The sequence below is a fragment of the Oculina patagonica genome, chromosome 5, assembly GCF_052425735.1.
Source record: "Oculina patagonica isolate OP01 chromosome 5, crgOcupat, whole genome shotgun sequence".
NCBI lineage: Eukaryota > Metazoa > Cnidaria > Anthozoa > Scleractinia > Oculinidae > Oculina > Oculina patagonica.
In genome coordinates, this window is record NC_135762.1 from 3,176,070 (window position 1) to 3,203,927 (window position 27,858).

At 37.7% G+C, this 27,858-nt stretch overlaps 1 protein-coding gene across 2 annotated transcripts; it reads left to right on the forward strand.

Annotated features, from left to right (window-relative positions):
• The first annotated feature begins 155 nt into the window (after positions 1-155).
• Positions 156-27,657, forward strand: LOC144654857 (rho GTPase-activating protein 26-like). 2 transcript variants are annotated; one of them, XM_078515083.1, is made up of 27 exons: positions 156-417; positions 7,484-7,579; positions 9,493-9,554; positions 10,903-10,974; positions 11,272-11,373; positions 12,098-12,208; positions 12,417-12,459; positions 12,566-12,627; positions 12,842-12,904; positions 13,155-13,227; positions 13,379-13,479; positions 13,955-13,995; positions 14,273-14,329; positions 14,603-14,681; positions 14,839-14,878; positions 15,239-15,301; positions 15,554-15,719; positions 16,781-16,839; positions 17,446-17,551; positions 18,536-18,695; positions 19,459-19,774; positions 21,565-21,675; positions 22,071-22,107; positions 22,932-22,997; positions 23,911-24,075; positions 24,964-25,043; positions 25,434-27,657. In XM_078515083.1, the coding sequence occupies exons 1-27, from the start codon at positions 264-266 to the stop codon at positions 25,523-25,525; spliced, it is 2,577 nt and encodes an 858-aa protein (XP_078371209.1). In that variant the 5' UTR covers positions 156-263; the 3' UTR covers positions 25,526-27,657. The 2 variants fall into 2 exon arrangements, with proteins under 2 accessions (XP_078371209.1, XP_078371210.1); XM_078515084.1 differs by lacking the exon at positions 22,932-22,997.
• The last annotated feature ends 201 nt before the right edge of the window (positions 27,658-27,858 follow it).

Sequence of the window (27,858 nt, forward strand, 5' to 3'; positions counted from 1 at the left end):
TCACTGTTGAAAAATGTTTCTTTTGAACCCTGATAGCTTTAGACGCTTGTTGTAATTTCCACCCTTTGGGGAGGGGCTCGCCGTCTTGTGGTCGTTCCGTGTACGTCACGGACAACTGGTCACATGTCTGCGCATGCGTAATAAGAATCAAAACTTACAGCAGAGAATCTCGAGCGATCCTGTGAGTTGTTTATGAATTTTCCTGTCGGTTTTAAAGAATATTTACGCCATAGATAGCAAAAGGGTGCCATTTGCCTTTAGTAATGGGGCTTAAGCCTCTTGAATTCGAGGACTGTATCTTGGATAGTCCATATTTCCGCGAGAACATCCATGAACATGAACGGGAGCTGGAAAGAACGAACGAGGCCATCAAGGGACTGATCAAGGAATGCAAGGGTTTGCTGAAGGCGATTGAAAGTAGGTGCTCTTGATTTGTGCAATTTAAGCTTTAACACACTATGTAGTACCTCTTGTACGTGCTTGGAATGCGCTGGCGATTTTTTAAGCAAATGTCATTTGAGCTCAAAGCGACAGCAAAAGGATCGTAAGCTTAGTTGTTTTTTCTAGACTTTCTCTAGCCCTCAGGGCTAAGCGACTTCCTGCTACTGGCTCCTAGGAACTTTAATATAAACGTTTCAGCTCGTCTGTGGCTCTTCTGGTCATTCGATCGCTAATCTGTGGATTTATACAGTCGTTGTTTTAAAAGTACGATAAAGTCATTTCATCTTTCAAGTGGATTTGCGAGCAACTTTTCCAGTTTTATCATTAAACTTGGAAATGAATTGATCGATCTTCCAGGCAAGTTCTCGTGAAATTTGATGCGAGGATTGCCCAAAATTAAAATTTTCCTATTAATTATTTTCTTCAATTCTAGCAGAAAATTCCAATTTTATGTAGCAATCATTCAGTAAATTTCATTCTTTAGTAAAATTAGACGCACAATTTGAGACAAATTCCGGACAAGACAAAGCGGATGTGGGACATCCACATTTATGTATAAACTAACAATATTTGTATGTTAAATCAGGAATAAACTGTAATATATTGAGGTTTTGACATGATCTTTAAGTGGAAAATCTGAAATAGAAATTGTAACGTTCTTTAAACTACGATATTGGATCAACATTGTAAACATTTGCCCGACGAAACTGCAAAAAATGTTGACAACGAAGTGCCGGTGTTTGAGATTTTACGCTGGCCAGACACTTGTGAATTGTAGCTGCTGCGACTGTATAGTTTATAAACTCTGCTTGTTCGTGTCCTTCTGTGATTACATGTATTGTGTTTGTAAAAATGTTTCAGATAAATTTAAAAACAAGCATTCTTTCTGTTTCTCCCCAAGTGAGCTGAAATGTACACACTGGCTGATTTCGTGTCATATTTATTTACTTGACTTCTATTGTTTGCATTGATTGGTCGTGAATAATTCGTGACACATTCGCTAGATTTTTAAAATGTTAGACATTTAAATCGTGGAAATGATGCTATTTTCTTATCATTGGACCACTGAGGGGTTGAAGACAATATTTAAAACTTTAATGGTTTAATAGGTGTTCCCAGACATGTACATGTACCTATAAATCTCAAGAGGTTTTATCATCATTGTTTATTTTTTATTCAAATTTTGCATTGTGTTATTTTTCTAACTTTTGTTTTTAGCTTTTGTCCATTTATGCACATATCACTGACATCCCCCTAGGTTGACCCCAAGCCAGTTTGGGGGGATTTTAAGAGAGAAGAATCTTCATTTATTTGTAATTTCCCAATTCCCATGCTTATAATTAGTTTCCGTTTGAAATCAGTTACAATCTTACAAAGTTCCCTTTGAGAGTGATAAATGATCGTCGCAGTGAATTTCCAATTTAAGCAATTGGAATAAAGAAGCCTGAAAAAGAAATTCAGGGCTTCAACGGGATTCGAACCCGTGACCTCTGCGATACCGGTGCGATGCTCTACCAACTGAGCTATTGAAGCCACACATTGGGAGCGAGGTCAATTGTGAGTTCATATTTTCCCATGAGAGGAGTGAAATGATGTAATGTATATGAAATGATTCATATATGAACTGCGGATGTATATGAGAGTGATAAATGATCGTCGCAGTGAATTTCCAATTTAAGCAATTGGAATAAAGAAGCCTGAAAAAAAAAAAAATTCAGGGCTTCAACGAGATTCGAACCTGTGACCTCCGCGATACCGGTGTGATGCTCTACCAACTGAGATATTGAAGCCACACATTGGGAGCGAGGTCAATTGTGAGTTCATATTTTCCCGTGAGAGGAGTGAAATGATGTAATGTATATGAAATGATTCATATATGAACTGTGGATGTATATGAGAGTGATAAATGATCGTCGCAGTGAATTTCCAATTTAAGCAATTGGAATAAAGAAGCCTGAAAAAAATTCAGGGCTTCAACGGGATTCGAACCCGTGACCTCCGCGATACCGGTGCGATGCTCTACCAACTGAGTTATTGAAACCACACATTAGGAGCGAGGTCAATTGTGAGTTCATATTTTCCCGTGAGAGGAGTGAAATGATGTAATGTATATGAAACAAGAGAGGATAATGGGACAGAGAGGTAGTCTCCTAGTCTAGGCCTTGGGATATGTCAAAGACAGAAAAGTTATATTTAGCCGCGTGCAAAACGGAAGTGTCTGTTTTTCTTGGCTTCCGCACACGCCATTCATGATCAAGGCGTGAGAAATGTCATTAACAATAGCGGAAATGTTTCATTGATGAGAGCAAGTTGTGAAATAAAATTTTCGCAGGAAATATTAGGAATAAGAGATAGATTCTACAATTTTTTTCAAATCCAATGGCTCGCGAAGAATAAAGTCAAAACCATATATATTAAACCTGCATAAACAGGCAAAACAGATAACAGATAACAGACCCCAGTACGCCTAGAGATACTCTTACATTTCATTCATGCGGTGCTAGACCATACGTGCGAACAGGGGAATAAAAAACCTCCGTTATTTCGAGCTCAAGCGACAAAACGCCCGATCGAATACGGCACGGCGTCTCTTCGAAACAAATATATATCTTTTTCGACATTCTCTGACGAATCAGACGAAACCCGAAAAACACAGATACCGGTATGTCATCTGTGATAAGATACATCACACCTTCAAGCAAAGTTAATTAAACAGCCGGGTTCGGCGTCACAAAATAAAATAAAATTACACTTTCAAAGAAAGTTTCTGACAAAGTCCTTCCAGGGCGAACATTTTGAGAGATTAAAACATATCTTGCAAAATGATATCAGCCAAATCAAACCGCACGGGCAAAATCATTTAGCAAATGAGAGAGGTGTTAATGTCTACAAACTGCAGGAAAGCATGCAGATTGTGTGACCTCCAGTCTACACTTTTGGAGTGCCATAAACGTCTATTCGACCTAAAACGCTTCCCAATAATAATTATGGTATGCAGAAGGAGAAGGCCTTTTTCGAAAGCCTCCTATCCTATGTTGTCGCATTAAAAAAGCAAATCGCTTAAAGACACGCTTCTCAGAGCGATACTTAAAAGACACAGCGGTTAAAAAATCAGGTCGCAAATAGTAATAACAAACAGTAGGAGTCCGTGTAGGCAAGAGAAAATAATATTTTCTCTTGGTGTAGGCCTGTCACGATTTTTATTTAGCATCTACAGAAGACGCTTACTTTGGAAAGCTTCCGATACAATCTATCATTGACATTAATAAACGAACTCTAAACGCCTGTAAAATGCCCACTAAAAATGACATGCTGAATGTTAATTAGCCGATAAAACAAATGTCACGCTGGCCCGATTTATTGACTTTACTAGAACCGGAACTACGCTTTTGTGGACGTCCGCATATCTAAAAATAACTTTTCTGTCTTTGACATATCCCGGCCAACGCCCTCTAAGTCCCTCTCTGTCCCATTATCCTCTCTTGATATGAAATGATTCATATATGAACTGCGGATGTATTTGAGAGTGATAAATGATCGTCGCAGTAAATTTCCAATTTAAGCAATTGGAATAAAGAAGCCTGGAAAAAATTCAGGGCTTCAACGGGATTCAAACCCATGACCTCCGCGATACCGGTGCGATGCTCTACCAACTGAGCTATTGAAGCCACACATTGGGAGCAAGGTCAATTGTGAGTTCATATTTTCCCGTGAGAGGAGTGAAATGATGTAATGTATATGAAATGATTCATATATGAACTGTGGATGTATATGAGAGTGATAAATGATCGTCGCAGTGAATTTCCAATTTAAGCAATTGGAAATTGCTTAAATTGCTTAAAGTTCCCTTTCCCCTTTCCCCCGGGGGTACTCCCGGGGGTGCATTTTTTATTCCCCCTCTCATGGCTCCCCTAGGGTGGTCACATGACCAGCGCAGTTTACAGCTCTAAGAGCTTCTTGTTGCTCCTTTTGGCGTTGTGTTCCCGGTGTGATCCTTAAATAGGGTACCTAAATTTTATCAGCTAAAATAAACGCCCAGCTAAACAAAAAATAAAAAGGGATCTTAAAACTGAACTAACCGTTCAAGTATTAGTAAAGCAATTTTATAAAGATTATTTTGTGTTTTGGCGTGCGCAGTTAGACGTTATTTGGGTCATCACAGAACGCTTCTCCTCCCCTTGAATATGGTGTCATTTTTTGGTTTTGGGCCTTAAAAAGGGTATCAATTTTCACTTTCTTCATCCTTAAATAGGGTCAGGGTTTAAGAACCTTTGCGACACACCCTTATCCAAAATTTATGGGAGTACCCCCCGGGCCCTTTCCTTTTAACTTCCAGCAAGGTTTTGATTTTCCTCTCCCCATGGTGGAATTACCAGATCTAGCTGTACAGCAACTTCATGAGGAGATTTCTGGGCTTATTATTTGGCACTAGCGGGGGGAGTGAGGGGAGGGGGCATAGGAGGGGGCGCTATCAGTCTGTAAGAAATATTTAAAGTTGATTGGAATTAAGAGGTTCTGATTTGTGACATATTGAAATGTCAATTTAGGGTGGGAAAGTTTTATGGTAGCAAAAGCTACAAACTACAGATGTTTATAATGTGGTTTAATTTTCTCCTTGGTACAATTTGGTATTTTTCTTTATTCACTAGTGTACAATATAAATGAAAAAAATAAAACAAAGGCAAATACAAAATAATGTACCAAGGGGAAAATTCAACCATGTTATTCTACAAGAGCTCAAAAGACCTCACGCAGCAATTAATTATTAATGATTGTCACTAAGAAGGTGACATGTCACATACGTAACAACCAATTTCGGAGACACTCTATGGCTCTGAAGTGCATCATCATCAATATAATCTGTTTTGGCTTGATTAGGCCATTTCTGAGTTACCCTTTGCTTTTGTTTCAAAACGAGTCTACGTGCAAAACCTTTCAAATGAAAATGAGTTTGATTTGTATAAAAATGGACCTGTAGGTGAAACTCATTTTCATATGAATGGTTTCACACAGTGACTCGTTTTGAAACAGAGGCAAAGGTTAACTTGGAATTGGCCTATTTCAGTCTTTCTCGCAGAGGATGAAAATGACAATGCAATGAGAGCTTCTGTTTTCTCGTGTTTCAAATCTTGAAATTCTTTGAATACGTTTACAGCACACAGCAATCATGCCAATCAAATCCACAGATTTCCAGAAATTATCTTCATGGAGTTAGTATATTATAAAATACAAAATAATTATTCCAAGATTTCAAAGTTATACAGAGCCTGTTTCAAGCAAATTAAATATTCATAATAAAAATACACTTTCTGAAAAAAGACCTTAGATTAATATATTTTTAATTGATTATATATTATCAAAATTACATTTTGTGTTTTGTTCTGGGATATTTTGTGGTTTTATGGGATTTCTTCTTGATTGTTTTCTTAATGAATTATATGTTTTGTTCTAATGGCTAATATAATTCCAATTTGAGAAATGACTTTTTGTCATGTTTCATTATTTGTTAAAAATAAATTATTTATTCTTATTTCAACTGGAAGTTATCTGCATATTTTGGTGCATCTACTGTATGTGATATATTACATAATCATTTTATGGTGTACATTTGCCTTTCTTGTCGGCACTGAGAAGTAATGTATGTTTACAGTTACTTCTCAGTGCAGACAAGAAAGGCAATGTTTTTTATGTAATGGTTTTTGCCCTAAATGCTTAGTTTGTAACCCAGGGGGGGGGGGGGGGGGTAGTCACTCCGGCTTGTAAATGTCGGGATGATCAAATGGAGGCAAAACTCAAGACCCAAAAAATCCCTATGTCTTCCGACATTACCCAAAAAATCCCTGGACCAAAAATAACCCCCCCCCCCAAAAAAAAAAAAAAATCACTTGTCAAATTACCCCTAAATTGCCAGGAGCAGCAATAATATAACACAAAGAAAATCATAAAAAAATTGAACACTCGTGTTTGTTTATTCATCATACCACAAATACGCCAAGGCCATGCAAAGGCACTTAAGTTCGTTTTTAATACCCCAAAAAATGCCCTATTTAAATCAAGGCACCCAAAAAAATATTTGCCAAATTTCCAACCCAAAAAAATCCCGGAATCGAAAATTTCAAACCCAAGAAAATCCTTCGATCATCCCCGTCATTTACAAGCTGGAGTACCCCCCTGGGGTTTGTAAGTTATGAAATAAAATCTGGAATGATGTTACTGTTACTGTAGTTGAAGTGAGTTTGCCTCGGGTAGGAGGGGTGGTCGCCATCATCTGACTCCCTTAGGCAGGAAAGGATTAAGACACTTTTGGCAGAGTTGGTAACTTTCTTCTGTAAAAAAAAATATTAGTTATGACCAAATTATGACACTTTTGCTTCAGATCCTTACATCTATTTATCAACATAAAGCCTCCACACAGGAAGAATCCTTAAGTGCTACCATTTCTTTTTCTTTCATCCTCCATATTATGTGTAAAGATGTAAAAAAATGTAAATGTTGTTTATAGTTGTCATGCACTTAGCTTCGAAATACATGTAGCTAGTTTACAGGCATGCCATTGAAACAGAGGAAACAAATGAACATAACATGGTTAAAAATCCCAACTGGCAGGAGGCACACCAGTTGGCTATAAACAAAGCGTGACCGAGGATTTGAACCCGGGACTACCGAGAAACGAATCCAGCTAGTGGCAGGGGCAGGTCTTGAACTGGGGACCTCCGGATTACAACACCAGCGCCCTAAACCACTTGGCCACGCTTGCCTCCTGCATGCATCAACCTATTTTTGCATATTCTTGGCCTTTCACAGTTCTTTTCTGTGTTAGTAATATACTATTAACTTTAGTCTAAAGGCTACAAAAACTTGGTCAAGTAGTGTCTTGCCCAAGAACAAAACACAATGACCCCAGCCAGGGCTCAAACCCGGACTGCTCGAACTCTGGAATCCAGTGCTGTAGCTATTAGGCCACTGCGCCTCCCCTAATTATTGTAAGGTGACTGTATAATTATTAACAGGGTGGGGCTTTGTGTTTTTTTTTTTTTGCTAGATTTATCCAGAGCACAGAGAAGTTTTGCCCAAGTACTTAATGACTTCAGGTTTGAGTGTATTGGAGAGGTGGAGACTGATGATGAAATGCATATTGGTAAGTTGAGTTATGTTTACACTCCTATTACATTAACAGCTCTTGTTCAGTTTAACAAGCATACTTCTGCACATAACTTGAGACAATCAGATTTTTCTACTCCTAGATACAACACTGTTACTTATGGAAAGCACTCCTTGCGTTATCTAGGACCCAAACTATGGGGCAAACTTTCTACGGCTGAAAGATCAGCCAAGACACTGCAGGCTTTTACAAAGTGTATTCGCAAAAGGAATATAACTCGCTTAATGGACACCGGCTGTAAGGGCTGCATCCTATGCTGCACATAATGCCTCTCAAGTCAAGTCATATATTTTCTTTTTTTTAGTCATAATTTTACAATTTAGTTAAAGATTTTAACATTTTTCTATATCATAGATTATAATATTATAACATTTTTTATACAACTTATGTATATTTTTATTGTATTGATATTAGTATTAGTGTAGTTTTTTAGTTTTTAGCAGTGTCCCCTAATTAGTATGGTGCTATTCCCAGGCTATAAGGTTTTGACACTTAAATAAAGTTTCTTATCTTATCTTATCTTAGTTCAGTTTTTAGTGCAGAATGCACTATTGTGATGGTTTGGTGGGTTGGCGTCTGCTAAACCCCCTAAACCACTAAGCCGCTAACGCGGTATTAACTTTTAATCACCAATTAATTAATATCAATTAATTAATTATTCCTGAGGAGGGGTGGGGGTGGGGAGCACCTGACCGTACGCCCCAAGTAAAACGCGGAGCATATCTAAGTTACTTTCATATGAAGATTTCAAAGGTATATATTTGTTTCAGAAAACCCTTTGCTCTTCTTGTGGTACTACTCTTTTGGAACGTAATTTACACCAAACGCATGCGCAGATTAGTCTACGTTGTTTTCTGGAACTATCATGAACATCGCTTGTATTGCGTGTTTGCGGTAGGCTTCCTGCAGACTTCTTGGCGCCAAGTAAAAACCGCAAATTAATTAAATTAGAAGTAAGGGTGTTTTTTTTTGAGACTTTCACAGCGCTTTCGTAATTAGGTATACAAAAACTTGCACCGGGATGTTCGGCGTGAACACCTGATAACCAGGAAACAAATATCCTAGCTGTACTGCGTTTTAAAAAACCTGTCGAAAAATATGTTTTTTGATTAGATTTGTTTCTTTAGTTTTTGAGAATCGTCTTTCGTGCAGTCTAAACCGTAACTTAATTAAATTAAACAAATGTCATCGATGCCGCCGTAAAACAAACACAAAAACAAAAGTTTCATGTTATCGCATTTTCAAGGAAGACAAAAGTATTTTGTTACAAACGAACAAAAGTGTTGTGTTATGTTTGCAAAGATTAGCGTAAGGAACACCTCGGAAAGAATACAAGTAGCCTGTGAACAGTTTTTCCGAAAGTAAAATAAAGCAAATAAACACATACATATTTAAAACATCATACTTTCAATTGTTTCATATTACATTCTGCACTTACCAAATCATCGAGATGTTTGTATTCATTAGGGTAGGGGTAATGTTTGCCTACTTGCTGCCAAAGACCAAATTATTTCTGCCAAAATACCTTGCCACACTAGTCATAATCGAACTTAACTTGCTCATCACAATTACATACTTAGATGTGCATTTGTACTAAATGTTCCAGGTGCAATTGACAGTGGTTGCTTGGAACTTGCAAGCAACCACTTGAACCCGCAAGGAAAACAAAAAATTGTGCATGAAATTGGGAGTTCTAGAAATTGGAGGTAGAAATTTTGCAGTGATTTACTCAGTGAAACAAATCAAATGGAAACCACTCTTGGCTTGAGTTATCAGAAGGTTAGAGAAATTGAGGGATTGAGAAATTTATCCAGATTACACTGTAAATCCAATTGATTTCTCATGACTTATTGTACTGATTTCATTGTTTGTGTTATGTTATTTTGTAGCTGAGGCGCTAAAGGAATTTGGCGGAATGATTGACAATGTAGAAGATGAACGGGACAGAATGGTAAAACAATGTTACTGTAGTTATTTGGTTAGAAGGCGCACGGTTTTTTCGAGAAAAATCTTTTTTTCTGCAGGAAGTTTATGCCAAAATTGGAGTATTTTCGCCCAACAAAACTTATGACCGTCAATTTACCAGAACTTACTATTAAAACAAGAAAAATGAAAACACTTAATGTTGGTTATTGACTTTTACAGTAACATATAAGAAACAGAAAGTTTCAAATATTTCAACACAGAGTTTATTCGCGTATAAACAAGTTTTAGTATCGTATATGCCAGCATTTTGTTTGCATGAACGATGGAAAGACGTTTAGCTCAAGCCGATTTACGTCTTCTTTAGCAGGAAATCTTACCTCTTAACTCGAAAATTGTGCCAAGGAGTATGAACAACATTCAAACATTCAAATTCTGTAAAAAGAACTGTTCTTAAATTGATCACCGCACCTTTTCAACTCTCCAACTCATGGTGCGTCTTATAACCGAGTGTTTTTCGAGAATTTTCAGTTTGTAAACTTTGCATAACAATGTTGCCAAGTTTAGAGTGCGTCTTATAACCAAGTGCACCTTATAACCGAATAACTACGGTACTTGTGGAAAATGTTATGAAACCACGCCGGGCCCCGAATAAACGCCGGGTCTCCAAGCTGTATTTGAAAATAAACCCCTTAAACAATTATTAAAGGTTTAACATGCTTTAAAAATAATGTCTAAATATATTGCTGTCAAAAATAATGAATAAAAATCATTTCTGAGAAACATAGGGCTTGAACAAACTCCTGGAATCAAATAAACGCCGGCTCTATCGGGCCAAGTTTGAAATAAACGCCGGGGGCGTTTAAACGAGAAAATACGGTAGTTTCTGTTAATAAACTTGGTTTGGCTGGCATAAGGTTATCACGTTGAGCGCGAGATCAGAGGTCTAATCTGGCCACTGTCTTTTTGTTGTTCTTGGGCAAGACACTTTACTCTGACTTGCATGGTCTATATTGCAGTTTAATTTAAGCCTTGGTACATTTTGGTATTTTCCTTTGTTCTGGTGTATGGTAATGATACCAGATTTTATGTAGGGCTATAAAATTAAACCACAGCATCTACATGTATCTCTACCCATGTGCATAAATCGTAACTGACGAACTGCTATATGACCACCTGACAAAGTGTCGGTGGCAAGGGGGGGAGGGGGGGTTGGAAGAGGGGGCTGATAGCCTGTGACGGACAGGCATTCCTTCCCAGTGCAGTAGAATACTCCTAGTTTCTTTGTCTCTGTCAAAGTAACCTCACCAGCACCTACCAGTAGGAGTTGCTTGGATTCAAGCAGATTTTATTTGTTACACTTTGTTTTCCACCAGTTAAATCATGCACATTCCCAACTGATTGTACCGCTGGAAACATTCAGAAAAGAGCAGATCGGAGGAGCAAAGGTACGCTAGTTTTATTTTATTCATGTAAAGTCTACTATGTATCAGTTTTGCAGAAAACCCTGCGAACCGAGCTGTTGCAAAAAAAAATAAATAAGTGGCAAAATTTGCCAATTGAAAATAGATTATTTTTATTATCTTGTTCCAGGTTTAATGGGTGGGTTCCCTTGAATCAACATAAAATATTGACACAAAAAAAATCTCCAAAACTCTAACCTGTTTTGCTAATACATGTATGATTAAAACCATAAAGAGAAAATGTATCATCTTTGCTTACTAATAAAATTATTTTTCCTGTAGGAAGAAAAGAAGAAATTTGACAAGCAGACCGAAAAATACTGTTTAGCAGTACAGAACTACTTGAATCTCTCTTCAAAAAAGAAAGATGCAATTTTAAATGAAGTAAGGACTGTACTGTACTGTGCTGTAAAACATGCAACTGTGGGTAATAGTCGTTACTCTCTAAATGATATAGGATTTCTCAAGTGGTGGTTTCCTGGAGATCTTCTCGCCCTACCTTACAGTTTAATTTGTAATTATAATAATTCTTCTGAAGTGGCAAATACGGTCGATTGCATCAAAGAGTGAACACTCGCGGCCGAAACATGATCTAATTGAGTATTAAACTTGGCATGATTGGTAATCAAACGTTGGAGTTTAGCAGACCGTAACGGCAACTTTTGCGCTCAAAATTCTCAACAAAAACACTGAGTAGAGGCGAAATTTTACACAGAAGTGATTCAAGTGAACCTGCAAAAGCATATCAACACAGATCAGGGTAAATTTTTTGGAAGAAGTCTTCATGTCCAAGCTTTTCGCCATTTCAAAACCAGAATCTGTTGAACTTTCGGCGCGAAAGTTGCCATTGCGGTCTGCTAAACTTCAATGTTTGATGACGTATCATGCCATGTTTAATACCCAATTAGATCATGTTTCAGCGGGGAGTGTTCACGATGCAAGTGACGGTAAATGATGATGATGATGATGATGATGATGATGATATATGTGTTTGTCATCACAGTATGCTGCCGTTGAGTACTTGGGAGTAAATTATAACAAGAATACTTTATGCACCATTGTCTCGGTTGTTTGGTGATCAAAGTTATCTGATTTGTTGCTTACACAGGCAGATAATCAGCTTCAGATAGAGAAACGTTCATTTCATCAAACGGCTCTGGATTATGTTGTCAAACTCCAGGAAGTTAACGAGAAAAAGAAGTTTGAATTTGTGGAAACAGTGAGTTGATCTTTTAACTTAATTTTTAATTTAATTACTCAATTTGGTCTGTAAAATTCTGGAGTAAAATGAAAATTTGATGGGCAAGAACCCACCATTAATTAAAAATGTTTTGCTTATTTCTTGGTGTTGTGCTTGTCTTTACTTGAAACCAGGTTGTTGTTGCTTATTGCAAATAATTTTCCATTCTGCCTTTAATTTTTTTCAGCTTTTATCCTTTATGTATGGACACATTACTTTCTATCATAGCGGTAAGCCATTGGCAGTTTTGTGATCATATTTTTTCATTTTTAAACAAATTCCTGTTAAATTTGTATCCCTTTTGTGTTATTTATATTTGTTTACTAATTGTTTCAGGACATGAAGTATTTAATGATTATATGGATTTCATGAAAGATCTCCAACTCAGACTTCAAAACGTGAGTAAAAATCTTTTTTTCTTCACTGACAGCTCTGTACATGTAACATGTACATTAATGTAGGATGTGTTTTGACTACTGTGGGAGAGCAGGGTGGGGAAATCTTTGACTCAGAAATTACGCTGGGCCAAACTGACCAACTCAGTCAATACTGATCAGTGAAATTAACCTGAACGAACCTGTACTCACATTACAACACATTTTTTTTTTTCAGACAAGAGAAAGATTTGACACAACTAAAATAGAAGCTGCAAGCCTAATGAGTCGGGTTCAAATGGTGTGTATTTGTTTTGAGTTGTTATATTTTCAAATTCAATACCTGTGCATTTAATGTTATTTGCCAACAGTAGCAGCTTTGCCCAGCATTTTTGAGTATTGTACCCCAAGACTTCAGGCAGTTTGTCTCCTAGGCAGCAGGATCCTAAAAAATGGCTTGCTGGCCTGCTTCGACAGCAGCTTATCAAATTCAAGGATTTTGGATTTCAGACTGCTCATATGTATATTATTTTCTATCTTTTCCACTCCAGAAAGCTCAAAGTGGCGAGCTTCAGTACCGTGGTGCACACACACGACAAGGATATCTTGGGGTCCAAAAGAAAGGTAATCACTTGACTGTGTAGGCAGTCCCTCAGCCCAGATTTGATTTTTTTGCATTTTGTACACTGTTTGTTGTACACTACATACATTTTGGAAAATTGATCTTCAAATGATTGAACCACTGTCTGATCTGTGTTAAATATGGTCATTTTAGGTAGCCTTGGTACCTACACGTGGAATAAGCACTTTTGCATGTATACAAAGGAAAACAAGATTTTAACAATGATCCCGTATACACAGACTCAGGGGAGACTGGTGAGTCGGCAAATATGATCATTCATTTGTCAGAAAGTCCACAAGAGCTTTTGACATCTCTTTGACACTGTTCTGATGGCTTTTTGTTCGAACTGAACAATCAAAATGCAACAACTTTGATAGGAAGAAATGTCAAGTTTGATGTCGACTTTTCGACAATTTTCAACTCTGCCTCACTCACTTCTTGCATTGATTGGACAGTAGAAACAGGAACCATCAAAAGGTTGTCAAGATGATGTCAACAAAATATGTCAAACTTTTTCAAGTGGTAGTGGCATGGCATGCAGCACTGTAACTTCAGTTGATAAAGTTCAGTTAACTTTGCAGAGCGAGCTGATTGTTTTTTTTTGGGTGAACTACTTGGCAAAATGTCTTGATTTCTTCTCTATATAGAACATATTAATTTAGTTTTTTTCACTTTTGATTACTTCATGTAGCTTGCTTAAAATCTAATCACATTCTTATTTTATCTTAGAATGCATCAACAGACACAATCATTGTTACGTCATGTGTCAGGTATTATAAATTATAAATAAAAAATTTTAGCTTTGTTGTTAATCCGGTTTGGGGTACTTTCAGGCATTTTTGATTAAGATGTGCCACTGGGACTGCGTAACTTTTACCTTGTATCAAACAAACAAAAAACGCTTTCCTGTCTCCCTTTAATCTCTTTGCTAAGTACAGTCAAACCCCTTAAATACACACACTAAAGGGGCAGAGCTGATTTGTTCTTATAATGGAGGTGTCTGTATGAACGAGAGGTTCAACTGTAACCTTTTTTTCTGTCTTGTAGAAAAATGTCGGACTCTATAGACAGAAGATTTACTTTTGAAATAACTGCTGAAGAAAGGTATTTGATGTAGAATATATTGTGCACAGTACCGGTTTTTTAATTTATTTTTTTTATTTGCCACACATAATAATTATAATAATAACAACTTCATTTGAGTGTCTAGTCTTCTAGCTGGCCATAGGGCCTACTAATCGGGGAAACTACATTAAACTTATGTGATCAGGTCTCTTCTATTTAAGTGTGAATAATTTGCTGTCAGTAGTAAGTTTTCTTTTGCTGTGTTTTGCTTTTGTTTTTCATTCTTTTCTCAACATTGTTTTTTTGGAACAGATCTCAACCCATTTTATTACAAGCACAGGATGAAGATGACAGAAAATCATGGTTAGAAGCCATGGATGGCAAAGAACCTGTAAGTTAACCCTTTTTTACTCAGTGAGGATGTTTGCACTGCCTTATGCACCTTCTGGCACATAATATTTATAGAATAAATGTTACCCATGCATACCGGTATATCTATTTATGGACTGACCTGAGTAATAATCTGTTTGGTGTTATCTTTTTTTCAGTTGTACGTGGATTATAATAGCCTGCCGAAGTTGAAAGATCGTAAGTCACTAGCACTTTACATATGTAGGCAGTCACATGTACTTGTAGCGTTTGCTTAACTTTTGTAAATCAACTTGTTTATTAATTTGTTTCCAAGCTACTGTGAATTCATTTGTCACTAAACCACACCTCTCCACTCTAAATTTAAGGTTGTGTTACATGGGACAACTTGCAACAAGGATTTTTCGCGCAACAATGTGTCGCCGAGTCAAAAGTTGTGCGAAAAAAATCCCGGATATCATGTTAAATGGTGTTCGATTTTTCACACGACATTGTTGCGCAAAAAATGGTTGTTGCAAGTTGTCCTCTGTAACACTGCCTTTAAGAAAAGATTTTAACTCTGATTGTTTTCACTTTTAGAGGAAACCTCTGACCTTGAACTTACATTTATCAAGAAGTGTATTTCAGCAGTGGAAAAAAGAGGTTAGCTTCACAAATTACTACTCTGTTCTTTTTTGATGAATTTGGTAAAACAGGAAAATTCATCACAAGATCTTGAACTATCTTTAGACCAATGTTTGTTGTTGCTCTTTGCTTTAACAGTGATGTTATTTCACTCATAAGCATCATTTACTATGTAATGGTAATTTGTTGCAGCCAACAAGAAAAGATAATAAGGAGAAATAGCATTAGATGCTTTGAGATTTAATTGTCCTGTTAATTTGTTAATTGCAGGTATCACAGACCAAGGGCTTTACAGAATTGTGGGTGTAGGTTCGAAAGTTCAAAATCTTCTTTTACAATGCATTGACAAGAAGAAAGCTAAGTCAGTTGACCTTGCCAATGAGGACTGTGAGTGGGAAGTGAAGACGATCACGAGTGCCCTCAAACAGTACTTGAGGTCAGTTTACAGATGACGATTATAACACAACCCTCCAAGTTAAGACCATTTATTCTCCATGGCGACTAAAATTTTGGAGCTGGCTACTAAGCTGGAAGTGTAGTCGCCAGCCTGGCAACTAAAATTGAGATTGAGGATTTTACTGGCGACCAAACTTGGTCAGTCAGTGGCCAAATGGCCACTAAGAAAAAAAATTAAACTTGGAGGATTGGAACAGGTTTAATAGAGACTCTTGCAACGTTGACTGCTTCTACCCAGGTGGCATGACCCATCTTCTGTCTTTCTCCCTCCACAGTTCTCCTCAATGTCTCTTTAGGTCGCCCTCTACTCCTCTTCCCCTCCAGTGTCCAGGTTACCAGCAATGCACAGATTCTGTTAGTGGTCCATACTTGTAACCCCACCCTCGCCTCCTTATCATGCTCGTTTACATAATAGATACAGTAGAACCCCGGTAACTCGAACTCGGATAACTCTAACAACCCCGCTAACTCAAACAAACTTCCATTTCCCTTGGATTTGACCCCACTTTTCAGATATTTTTACTCGGTTAACTCGAACTTGGATAATTCGAAAACCCCGAACTAGAACAAAATTTTGTTTCCCTTGATCAAATTTGGGTCAAATTTACACCGATAACTCGAATTCTGGTTCTTGCAACTTGCCACGGATGCCCATTGAAATATTCCATTAGCTCTTCCTGTCGTGTATTTGGATATAAACACTCAAACGAACACTACAGCAATTTGATTTTAATTGAGCAATGAACAGATCACGTATTTGATGGTCATTTTCCACTCTTAACATAAAAATGTATGATCGTGTGAGAAGATAAGTTTAATTTGCACTGTACTGTGTACTGAGGGGCTGAAAACTATCAATTATTAACATGGCAAATTGAATATTCAATCAACCCAGATTAACTTGAAACCCCGCTAACTCGAACTGTTTTTCGTTTCCCTTCAGAGTTCGAGTTGTCGGGGTTCTACTGTATTTAGCAGAATAAAGGGTCAGTCACAACAAATTTTACATGTCATATCATTTAATAAATTTGTCATTCACAGGAACATGCCAGAGCCTTTGTTTACGTACGGCTACCATGATCAGTTCCTGGATTCAGTTAGTAAGTATAGAGTGCTAATGAACTGTGTTGCATCGGCTATCCAAAAATCTCAAATTTCGTCAGAATACTCAGCTGCGCATCATATTTTCAACTCTCTTCTCTGTGTTTGGATATTTTTTTTTTTTTTTAATGAACTTTATTTGACAACACACAAACTTTACAAAAAAATTAGATACACAGAAAAAGGAGAGGAAAAAAAAAAGAAAAGTAGTAGCTAAAATTACAATATATTACTTACGGATTTTTTTTTACATACAATTAAGATATTCTACTGCTAATAACTGCTCATACATATTACACAAATTATTCCAAAAAAATAGTTTACTTGAATTACAATTGACAAATTTAATTACAAACATTCTTATAATAACAGGTCTGTGAAAGAGAAGCCTTTTCTCGGTGTTTGGATATCCCAATGAAACACTGTTTATTGAGTTTGAAATATTACTTCCAGTCAAGTTTCTTGAAGTTGTTTCCAAAATTTGGCTTTCTTACTATATCTGAACAAAACCAGCCCCATTCTTATGTAAAGGAGAAGGGCTTCCCTGAAAAATTGATAAGGATTAAAAAAATAATAATAATAATTGTAGTTGTGTTTTGTTGCAGAAAAAGAGACTTACGAGAAGCGGGTAGAAGCTTTGAGAACTCTTGTGGCTGAACTGCCTGAAGAAAACAGACAATTAATCAGAATGATTATGAAGCATTTAACACGGTATTTTTTATTTATTATGCTTACTCCTTATAATAACACTTGAAAAATGCATTCTTGATGACTTGAAGGGTTCATGTGAACTTTGAAAGACCTTGAATTTAAAAAAAGGAATTTTAATTTTTAAGACTGCTATTAAGACGGATTCCGCTGAAAGCTCGAGCAACGAGTGCGAAAATTAAGTACCAAAAATCTACTCATAGTACAGCAACATTTTGTATACTGTTTAAAAGATCTTATCGAAATTCATTTGTCTTAGTGACCCCCTAATAAAATTCTAAAGCATTATCGAGAAAATTAAAGTCAAACCTCGTAAAAATGTTTATAACGCGCGCCATTTTGATTTGAACTGGCGCCAAACGTCCGTTTTAACTGAAATATTGACAATTTCAAATCCATTTTTCTCTCGCGGGGTCAGCTTGAGTGCTAAATTTTTGGCAGGTTTTTGTTAGCTGTACTTAAACTGTTACCATGCTAAGAGGTCTTTTTGGTAACTTTATTTTTGCCTGTATTGCTCGAATGTTGGGCGGAAACCATCTTAAGTCTTTGAAAAGTGGATTGATAAATTAAAATGTAAAAAGCTATGTAGCTTGTGAACAACTGTCATGCTCTGCTAAAAAAAATTGGCTGTTCACAGTAAAACCTAAGTTAAAATTAAAAAGGAAATTAGAAAGAAATTACAAAGGAATTCGTATAGTGTTCTGTACATGAATTTTAGGGTGGCGACGAAGCGCTATTTGTCTAAGAGAGTAAATTTTTATGGTTTATGGTACTCAACAGCACAGTTTTGAATGCTTGGAAATTTGTTTTAGATCCTTAACAGCCCTTGACATTTCAGTTAAAAAAAGAGATTAGAAATGAATCCTGCAAAATGCCATGTCTGACTGGAATATTGGACTGGCCTGAAATGTTCCAGAAAAGTATTTCTGGTATAATTAGTTTGAACATACACATTGCTACAACTGGTGGTGCTTTCATTCTTTCCAGTGTTGCTGCTCATTCCAATAAGAATTTAATGGCAGCCAGTAACCTTGGAGTGGTGTTTGGTCCGACATTGATGAAATCCAGAGAAGAGACAATGGCTGCTATCATGAACTTAAAGTACCAGAGCATTGTTATTGAGCTTCTGATCAATGAGTTCAACACAGTGAGTATTAGAAATATAATATTTGGCCTGCAACTGATGTCAGTTTTCTTTTCCCCCTACCTAGGGATTATACTGAGGGGTTCACGCAACCTCATTCCCAGGGTCTCTCTCTCCCTGCCCCCCAGAGCGCTCTGGGTTTAACATCATTTCTTTCTCACTCCCTTATCAAAGTTGGTTGTGAGAAAACCATGCCATGTGATACAAGCCAACACTGAGATGGAAGCTGATGTTTTGACAAAATATGACAAGAATTGTAGATAAAAATGCTTGTGCCTCTTTTAAAGTGAACTTCAAAGTTGTTTTCTTGTCATGGAAAGGAACATTTCTTGTTGCAGTAATTTAAGGGACACTGTCACAGAGATTTTAATGCTTTTTGGTAAAAAGTACTAAAATTGGCAAAATAATAGGTTTTCTCGTACACAAAATGCATCTAGTACATCGAGATGGAGATATAAAGTAAATTGTTGTTGAAGGAAGAAGGGAGTCATAATAATTTTTAAGTGTTTTTCCAGTCCACAAAGACAACACTTGAAAAAATCAGTCTGACTTTTTCAAGTTGGGATCTAAAATTCCTGATGGTGTCACAATAATATTGCTTGTTTATCGCTTCACTACACTTGCATGGTGATTTCTAACCAAATTGGACCACTATTCGTAGTTTCCATATATCTTTAGGCTCTTGAGTTTTGAAGTGAAACTGGTGACAGTTTCCCTTTAAGCTTACAGTTGAATTAGATTGGGTAACCTGCAGCTTTTCTTGCAGGTTTTTGGACCAGATGCCAGTCCAGATCCTACTGAAGAGTCCACTGACTCTTCAAACTCAGTGGAAAGCACTGGGAATCCTTTCACTGGAAATCCTTTCATCGATGAAAAGGAAAATTCAACGATTACCAATGAGAAACCTAAACCTCCTCCCAAGAAGAGAAACAGCGATGACTCTCTTACCAAACTGAATGAAAGCAAACCTGTCACACCTACAAAGCCTCTCCCCCTCCCCTCTAAAGCTTATCGTGCTCCGCCTCCTCCAAATAAGCCAGCACCATATGCTAAGCCAAGAGTGAAGGCAATTGTTGTGTCAAGTAAGTGGTCTTCTGTCACGAATTGTTTAATAAAGCCCAGTTTACACTTACAATGCAAGCCCACATTTGCCCATATTAACATGGATGTACCCAGCTTCAGAGTCGGTAAATTCAGTCAGGATGGCAAGCATATACAATACAATACATACAATACATATTTTATTGACTTTCCCCTTAGAGGCTTTTCAAAGACAATGAAATAAATACAATAATAATTATTTAAAACTACTTAAAAACTCTAAGATGATATTCATACTTAAAATTAATTAACTAGGATAAAGAATCTATAAAATCTTTGATAAGTTTACGTTTAAGATAAAACTTAAAAGCAGATACTTTCTCGAGAGTTTCCAGATACTGACTATGCTGTAATAAAACGTCCTCTGACCACTGGCAGACTTGAAAAGAGGAATGTTCAGCATTTGTGAACTTCTTGTGGCACGTCCGCTTATTTCTCCTCGCTTACTAAACTGGGAAGACAGATACTCCAGCATGTGGGATGTTAGACATTTGAAGGCCATGATAGCGCTCCTGAAATATAACTGAGTCGCAACTGGTAGCCATTTAAGCTCTTTTAAACGCAGATCAAATTGTGAATCAAAATTAAAGGCACTGCAGCAGCATATATGCATACATGCTTGTCACAAACATAAACACCCTTATGCTTGCACTTTTTCTTTTAGTAGCATTGTAGGTGTAAACTGGCCTCTATTTTAGAGCTTAAGTATAAACTCTGTTAGGCCTTAAAAGATTAGTGCTTGTCAGACTTTCTTATTAGCGTAAGGCTCAGTTTAAAATGGGGGAGGTGTGGTGGCCTAATGGTTAGTGTGCTGGGCCGGGTTGTTCGAAAGACGATTAACGCTAACCCAGGATTAAAAGATGATCAAGATTTTATTTTCTCTTGTTTTAAAGGGTTTCCCAAAGCTAATATTTTGTTCAGTTTGAGATTGGTCATGTCAAAATTATGGGAGGCGCGGTGGTCTAATGGTTAGCGCGCTCGCCTCCGAGTCGAACGGCCCGGGTTCGAAGCCTGGCCAGGGGGCTGCATTGTGTTCTTGGGCAAGACACTTTACTCTCACAATGCCTCTCTCCACCCAGGTGTATAAATGGGTACCGGCGAATTAACTGCTGGGGGGTAACCCTGCGATGGACTAGCATCCCATCCAGGGGGGAGTAGCAATACTCCCAGTCGCTTAATGCTACGGAAACTGGGATAAGCTCCGGCCTGTATGGGCCACTAGGCTCGAAGCAGACTTTACTTACTTTTTTACCATGTCAAAACTGTGGGACAGAAAATATTAACAGAAAACCTCAAAGAAATTATATAAAATTGAAATCAAATTTTACGCTAATCCTGGATTAGCTTAATCGTGCTTTGAACAACCAGGCCCTGGACTTCAGATTGAGCGGTCCAGGTTCAAGCCCTGGCCGGGGCACTGCGTTGTGTTCTTGGGTGTAAGACATTTTACTCTCATAGTGCCTCTTTTCACCCAGGTGTATTAATGGGTACTGGTTTACGGGCAAATTTAATGCTAGAGGGTGCCCTGCAATTGACTAGCATCCCATCCATGGGTTGAGTAGAAATACTCCTAGTCGCTTCATGCTACATAAACCAGGATAAGCTCCGGCCTAATGGGCCACTTGGCTCGTATGCAGACTTCACCTTAACCTTAGTTTGAAACATCAATTCTCCTTACTAACTCCCATACATTTCTTGTAATGTTAGTTGTGAGACTTTGGTGGTACATGATGATGATTATCATATTTATCACTTTGCCATTTCACACCAGATTCTGAGGACGACCTAAGCAGTTTATCAGAGTCGTCAAGCTTGAATTCAACTCCTCAAAGTGAAGGAAAACTGCCACTCTCTCCCAGGGAGTTTTGGAAAGAAAAAGCTGGTAAGTGGCAGACTTGGTTTATTTACAACGTGAACAAACTACATTAAATGTGGGACGTGAGGGGCAGGGGGAGTTGGAGGGGCAAAGAGAAGCCTTGTATCAATGGGAACCAACCATTGGTCCATTTCAAAATTTAACGCCCACGCTAAGCTCACAATTTTGAGTGTTAAGTTTAAATTCCTATCAGTATTTCCTCTCTGCACGGTTTTTAGTGAGAGTAAAATCCTTGAGGACTGCACAATGCTTTGAACATAATGTTGGTAAAAATATCCTTAAAGTATAAAAAGACCTTGTTGAGATGTCCCAGTGAGATTTTTATGTCTATTTTCTTATCTCCCCCCCCTTTTTTTCACTTCTGTGCTGTTATCTCTTATCTTTCTATTTTTCTTTAAAAGGAAAACCTGCTCCACCTCCTAAGAAACCGGAAGTAGTGTAAGTACCGGTACACTCAAGAACAAGTGCAAACGACTTTGTTTTTCTTGAGTTTTGTTTTGCTTACGCTAAGGCAACAGCAATTGCATTGTGGCTGCTAATGCAGACAGGCTGTATAAGCACTTAAAATAACAATGCTAAAAACAGCAGTCATTTACAGAACTCTAAAAATCAATCCTGATCTATGGGGAGTGGGGTAGGTGATGTGGGGGGGGGGGCAGGGTGGGGGTGGGGTGTGGTTTAGGTGTAAGTTAGGTTTGGCAGACTTTCTCACAGACAGATCAGACTGGAAAATTAAAATTGTGACTGTCAAGTCCTCCAAAATTGACTAGTGAAATTGATTTCCAGCTACCCTTGGAATACAAACTTGGAATTTTTGAGAACTCTCGATTTTTTTTTAAATGCTCTTTTTCCTGTCTTTCAAAATGTTGCCCATGACCACGAAAATTTAACCTTGAGAGAATCTACAGCTGGATCCCCGGTGTCTGCTTTCTGGAACTGAGTGGAACAGTCCTTCCCATTGCATTCCTTCCTCAGTCCCGATCTGTGAGAAGCGAAGAGGACAACGAACAGTGAAGGGGAGGCGTCCGACCGGTAAGTGGACCACCAGAGTGGCCATGCAGCACGAACGCCTTCTTGTTTCCAACCAAATATTTGGCTTAATGGAAAACACCCTCGTCTCTTGCCCTTTGAATGACTGCTCAAACAGTAAACTTTTTTCCAGTTGACTGCAGTTTATTTTGCTGTGATGTTTTAGTTTAGCTGCTGTACGTAGCGTGCATGTGTTGTTTGCTTCATGCTATTGTTTTGCTTATTTGTTTTAGCGCTGAGTTTAAAAGCAGATTTGAAGTAACAGGCTCTTCAAGACCTTTTTCTATGATAGATTCCATGTAAGTCTGAAGGTTTTTCCCTTTTGTTGTTCAGCAAAATGATTGATATTTGCTGAATCAGCTGCTTGTTTTGCTCAATGTTTAAAAAGTATTTTTTGGTATGCCACCGTTTAGACTTATTTGGACAGACATTATAGCCTGAGAGCGAAAAGGGATTTCTGCCAACTGGTTTAGCCCTTCAAAGAGGTGGAAATCTGTTCGCGTTTACCTGATCATTTTGTTTTGTGATTCACCATTCACTGTAAAATGTCTTGTCTTGAAGAGCAATATTGCTTTGTAATTTTTTTTCTTTTCTTTGCTCTAGAGTTCTTTGTTTAATATGTTCATGTGACGACTGCCGACATACTGTGTAGTTAAAACGCTGTAACTGTGTTCACGTTTGCGGAATTTGCCATAAGCACCTTTGCTCCACAAGCTGCAAACTTACTCTTTGTCTCTTTTTTTAATCACGTATGTCATTGTGTTTTTGTATCAATGAAATCATCCTGTCCAGATTTAATTAGATTTCAAGCAAGTTGTACGTCATATCATTTTGGTAAATTCTTGTATGTTATGTTAATAATTAAAGGGACTGTGTCACAGATTTTAGCCAAATTCAGACATGGGAAATGACCATCAAATTCGGTGAAATAGAAAAACAACCTCTTAAAACAATGAAGGAACATTTCAATAACACAGCAAATACAAAAGAAGGTGATTGTTTACGCAAACAAGAACCAATCAGATAAGCGATACCACACGACTCTTTGTAGAGACAGTCACGTGTCATCGATATGGAATTTCGGAGATAAATTGGGCACGCAAAGAAAGACTTTTCTTAATCAGACCACAGATTTGCATTCATATATTATAGGACTTCAGTTATACCAAAGGTGAGTTGTGTTTGTTTCTCTGTTGCTATTGTTATCATCAGGAACGACAAAGACAGCACTCCTGGTATTCGCCGTGTCAGCAGTCAGGGTGGGAGCCTTGACAGGAACAACAGGGGGTTGCAGTCTTGGGGGACAGCGGGGCCTCCCCCTCTCCCTCGGGAGCCTCCCCCTCATGAGGAGCCAACACCACCGCCTAAAACACCGAAGTAAGATGATTGATTTAGTTCAGTTTTGATTTTAAATGTTAATTTCTCTGTGTTGTTGGTTTGACCATACTTGTTCTCTGAACTAACTCCAGTACTGTAAGCCTCCTAAATTTTTCAAGTTCGCTGTTCGTGATCCATGTCAATCTTTCTCGCATCGCATCCTAGTTTACATAGCAGGATTTTTTTCCCCAACAGTGCGTGCTCTTATTGGCTACTTCTAGGTCACATGACACCTAGCAATAAATTTGTTTCCCGCCAAAAGCCTCTTAGCGGGCAACATTGCAAAATCTATGACGTCAGAGGGTAACAGTGCACTGTTGCCAACGAATGTTGACCGCCGTTTTTCTCTAAGTCTTCTTTGTGCTATATAACAATTCACTTAATGACTGATCCCTTGGGAAACCAGTTAATTTTGTTGCCCTCAAATCTCAATTTTTCCCTTCAAAACATTGAGATCACCGGTTAACAAAATTAACTGTTTCCGTCGGGACCAGTCATTAAGTATATATACCTAATTGAAGAAACGTTGACCCTGTGAAAAGCATAAATCATGAACAATATCCCATGGGTTTGGTAGACAGCTTTATTTTAATTTTTTTTTTTTTTATTATAATATTTTTTTTTTTTTGGTGGGGGGGTAAGAGATTTTTCCTTTTTTTTTTTTTTTTTTTTTTAAAAAAAAATTTTTTTTTTTTTTTTCTCAAAATTTTATCTTTTTTTTTTTTTTTTTTTTGGGAATTTTGTATATTCCTTTTTGGTTAGTTATAACCTCTTTGGTTCTTTTCTTCCCTTGCTAACTTTTATTTTGAAGTTTTCTTCGATGGTGACATTGTTCATCACAAAAACAGCTGGGTATATCGTGTAACACTTTTCTTCTGCTGCCCACAGGAAAGTCAAGACAATATATCCTTGTGTAGCAGAAAACAGTTCAGAGCTTTCGTTTGATGCTGGAATGGTCATTTCAAATGGTAAGCCCGGAAATTTGAATTTGGCAAATCAAATCAACCGTTTTTTAATCCCTTTCAGTTGTTGCAGGGGATTTTACTACCGACGGTTGATTTGATGGCTAAATTTAAATTCTCTTTATAAAAATCTAGCCAGTCAAGTCTTGTGTCCCCAGAGCCACTTGTTTCTCGTGCCCAGGCTCAGCCGGCTAAGAGAGACAAGCGGCTCTGGAGACGAGAATGCGGAAAATCCTGATACAGTACTTTGGTTTGTCATGTGATACCCTGTGTCTCGCCCCAGTTTTCACTCGTCACTGCCAGCGATCTAAAATGTCCGCTAAACATGTCAGCTATTACCCATTGATTTCTGTTCCTAACTTTAATTTTATTTGTTTTTGTTTTTTTTTTTCATAGTGCGGCCTTCCAAAGAACCTGGTTGGCTCGAGGGAACGCTGAACGGTAGAACAGGACTGGTACCAGAAAATTATGTTGAACCAATAACATAGCTGACTAATGATTTATTAGAGAATTAGGATATTTTAATTGGTAATCATGAAGATAGAAATCCTTTCTATTCTAAATTGTATTCGACAATACAAATTATTATCAATCCCTACTCTAATGTTAAACGAAAAGATTAAAGTAATCCATCAATAAGCGAGAGATGGTAACGATTTAATGTAAAGAGGCAAAGATATAGAGGGTACCAGGCCGAGGCCGTCAGTAGTATGTTGTCACGTGTTTGACACGCAGGTGACATGAAAGGCACGCGTACAATTTTACTTAATCGGTTTAAGTTACTCCCACGTGAGCAAAGCGTGTCTGCCCCTGCCACGTGCTCTGAAAAGGCACGTGTACAGTTTTACCTAATTGGTTTAAGATTTACTCTCACATGAGCAAAGTGCGCCTGCCGCTTTTCAGGCAACTGAATTATTGAATATTACGGGCTCAGTTTAGTCCTCGAAGAGATGAAAATTTGAGCGAGTGTTTAATAAGCCTCATTTATATCATATTTGAAAACCAAGTGACAAAAATCTCGAGTTTTGGCGCGTGAGTTTTCTTTTCTCCCAGGGAGAGAAGAACCAACAATCAAGATCTAGTACTGGATTTACGAAAAATGTGATGGAGTGATTTTTTTTATAGATAATGGTTGTTTGGAAAACAATTTATTAATCTTCAGTTGTTTTTAACTCTGTTGTTTTTACGTTGCTGGTCAACTGTCTTCATTAGTTTCGTCACTGTTTAGTTATGGAAAGGTTACCAACAGTCCGAATGCCGTCAAAGGATGAATAGTCATTTGTATTTTGCTCGAAAGAATGTACAAAAGAAAATTCTGAATCTTGAAACAAAACAAGAAACTTGTGTTGAATTTGGGCTGTTGGTGGGTCATTCCTCTTTTGTAGATTTTATTAAGAAGAAATTTTAATACTGAAATATACTAGAGTGTTTCATGAGGGGTGTTACAACCTTGCTTGGATAATAAGGCAGTTATATTTTGAATAAATCTCGAACGACGCGAACGAGAATCCCTCTTGTTTCAATCTCAACCAGTTTTAATGATCCGATCTTGTTTGCTAGATTTTTTCTGCACTTGCAGGGTTGCCACGGACCAGGGAAAACAAAATTCGTCCAGGTCAGGGAAAAGTCAGGGAAAATTGAAGAGAAAGGAGGTCAGAGAAAAATGAAATTATATCACCGGTGATGTAGAACCATTGAACGTTAGAACACATATTTCAGGTCAATGTTATCTCAGCGATGTTTTTTTTTCCTTTGAAAATGGAGGCTGGACGTTGCAATTTTATCTGACATTTTGCATTTTTTGGTCAGGGAAATTTGATTTTTATCACGGAAAAGGCAGAGATAATTTTGAAAACTGATGTCTGTGGCAACCATGACTTGTCTTAAGTTTTAGAAGATATGTTTGATGTTTCATTTGATTGGAGTTTCTGCGTATCAGAATGACCTTAAAGCGTGACCTTTCGAGTCATTATCTCTGAAATAACGTGACACAGGAGCCACTGCGTGACAATAATCATGTTATGACTTATCACGATGTAACTGTTGCAACCAAAGCATGGTGTACCGCCCCTCATGAAATTTTCCTTGTAGCACGGTTTTCTAAAGCTACATGTAAAATTGCATCATAAAAGTAGGGCGTTAAAATCCTGAACGTCTTGCATGGCTACTACAGTGGCTACTCTGATTATTATTCTGATTATAACCGGGAGCTGGCTTCTTGAGGTAATCAGGTTGAAGTACCTTGCGTGACAGATAGTCCTGGCGTTACATAAAGGAAGTCACGCACTACGTTTTGGTTACGGTTGCTGTCACTGACCATCGCGTGGTCTTTTGATTGTAGGAAAGTGTTACAGATGGCTGAACTCGTAGATTTCATAGAATTATAACTTGTTTTTGTGTACAGGTGCCGACTAATGTTCGGTCGGATGTGATTAACTTACAATAGTTAAAGGATGTTATTTGGGTATAGCCTTTTAAAGTGAATTGACTGAGTTTAGAGACTAAAATTCGCTCGCCCTGCATAGCAGCAAAATGGACACATAAACAATTTACATATTTGATTATACTGTGTATATGTAGAGAAAAGAAAGAAAATATATTACAAATCTCTTTTACCTTACCTTGTAGCCTGATCTATACTTTGAAGAATGAACGCAGATTAAATAAAACAGTAGATCCTGTTCTCTCCTTATTTCGCTTGTCTTAGCAGGGGTCGAGGGGAGAGTGAACGAAATTGAAGATTTGCGGGGTTTTTTTAGGACGTTTTCCCGAAAGGTGAACATCGCCAAGCCCGATATGCGAGTGCGGAGAGCAGTCTTTC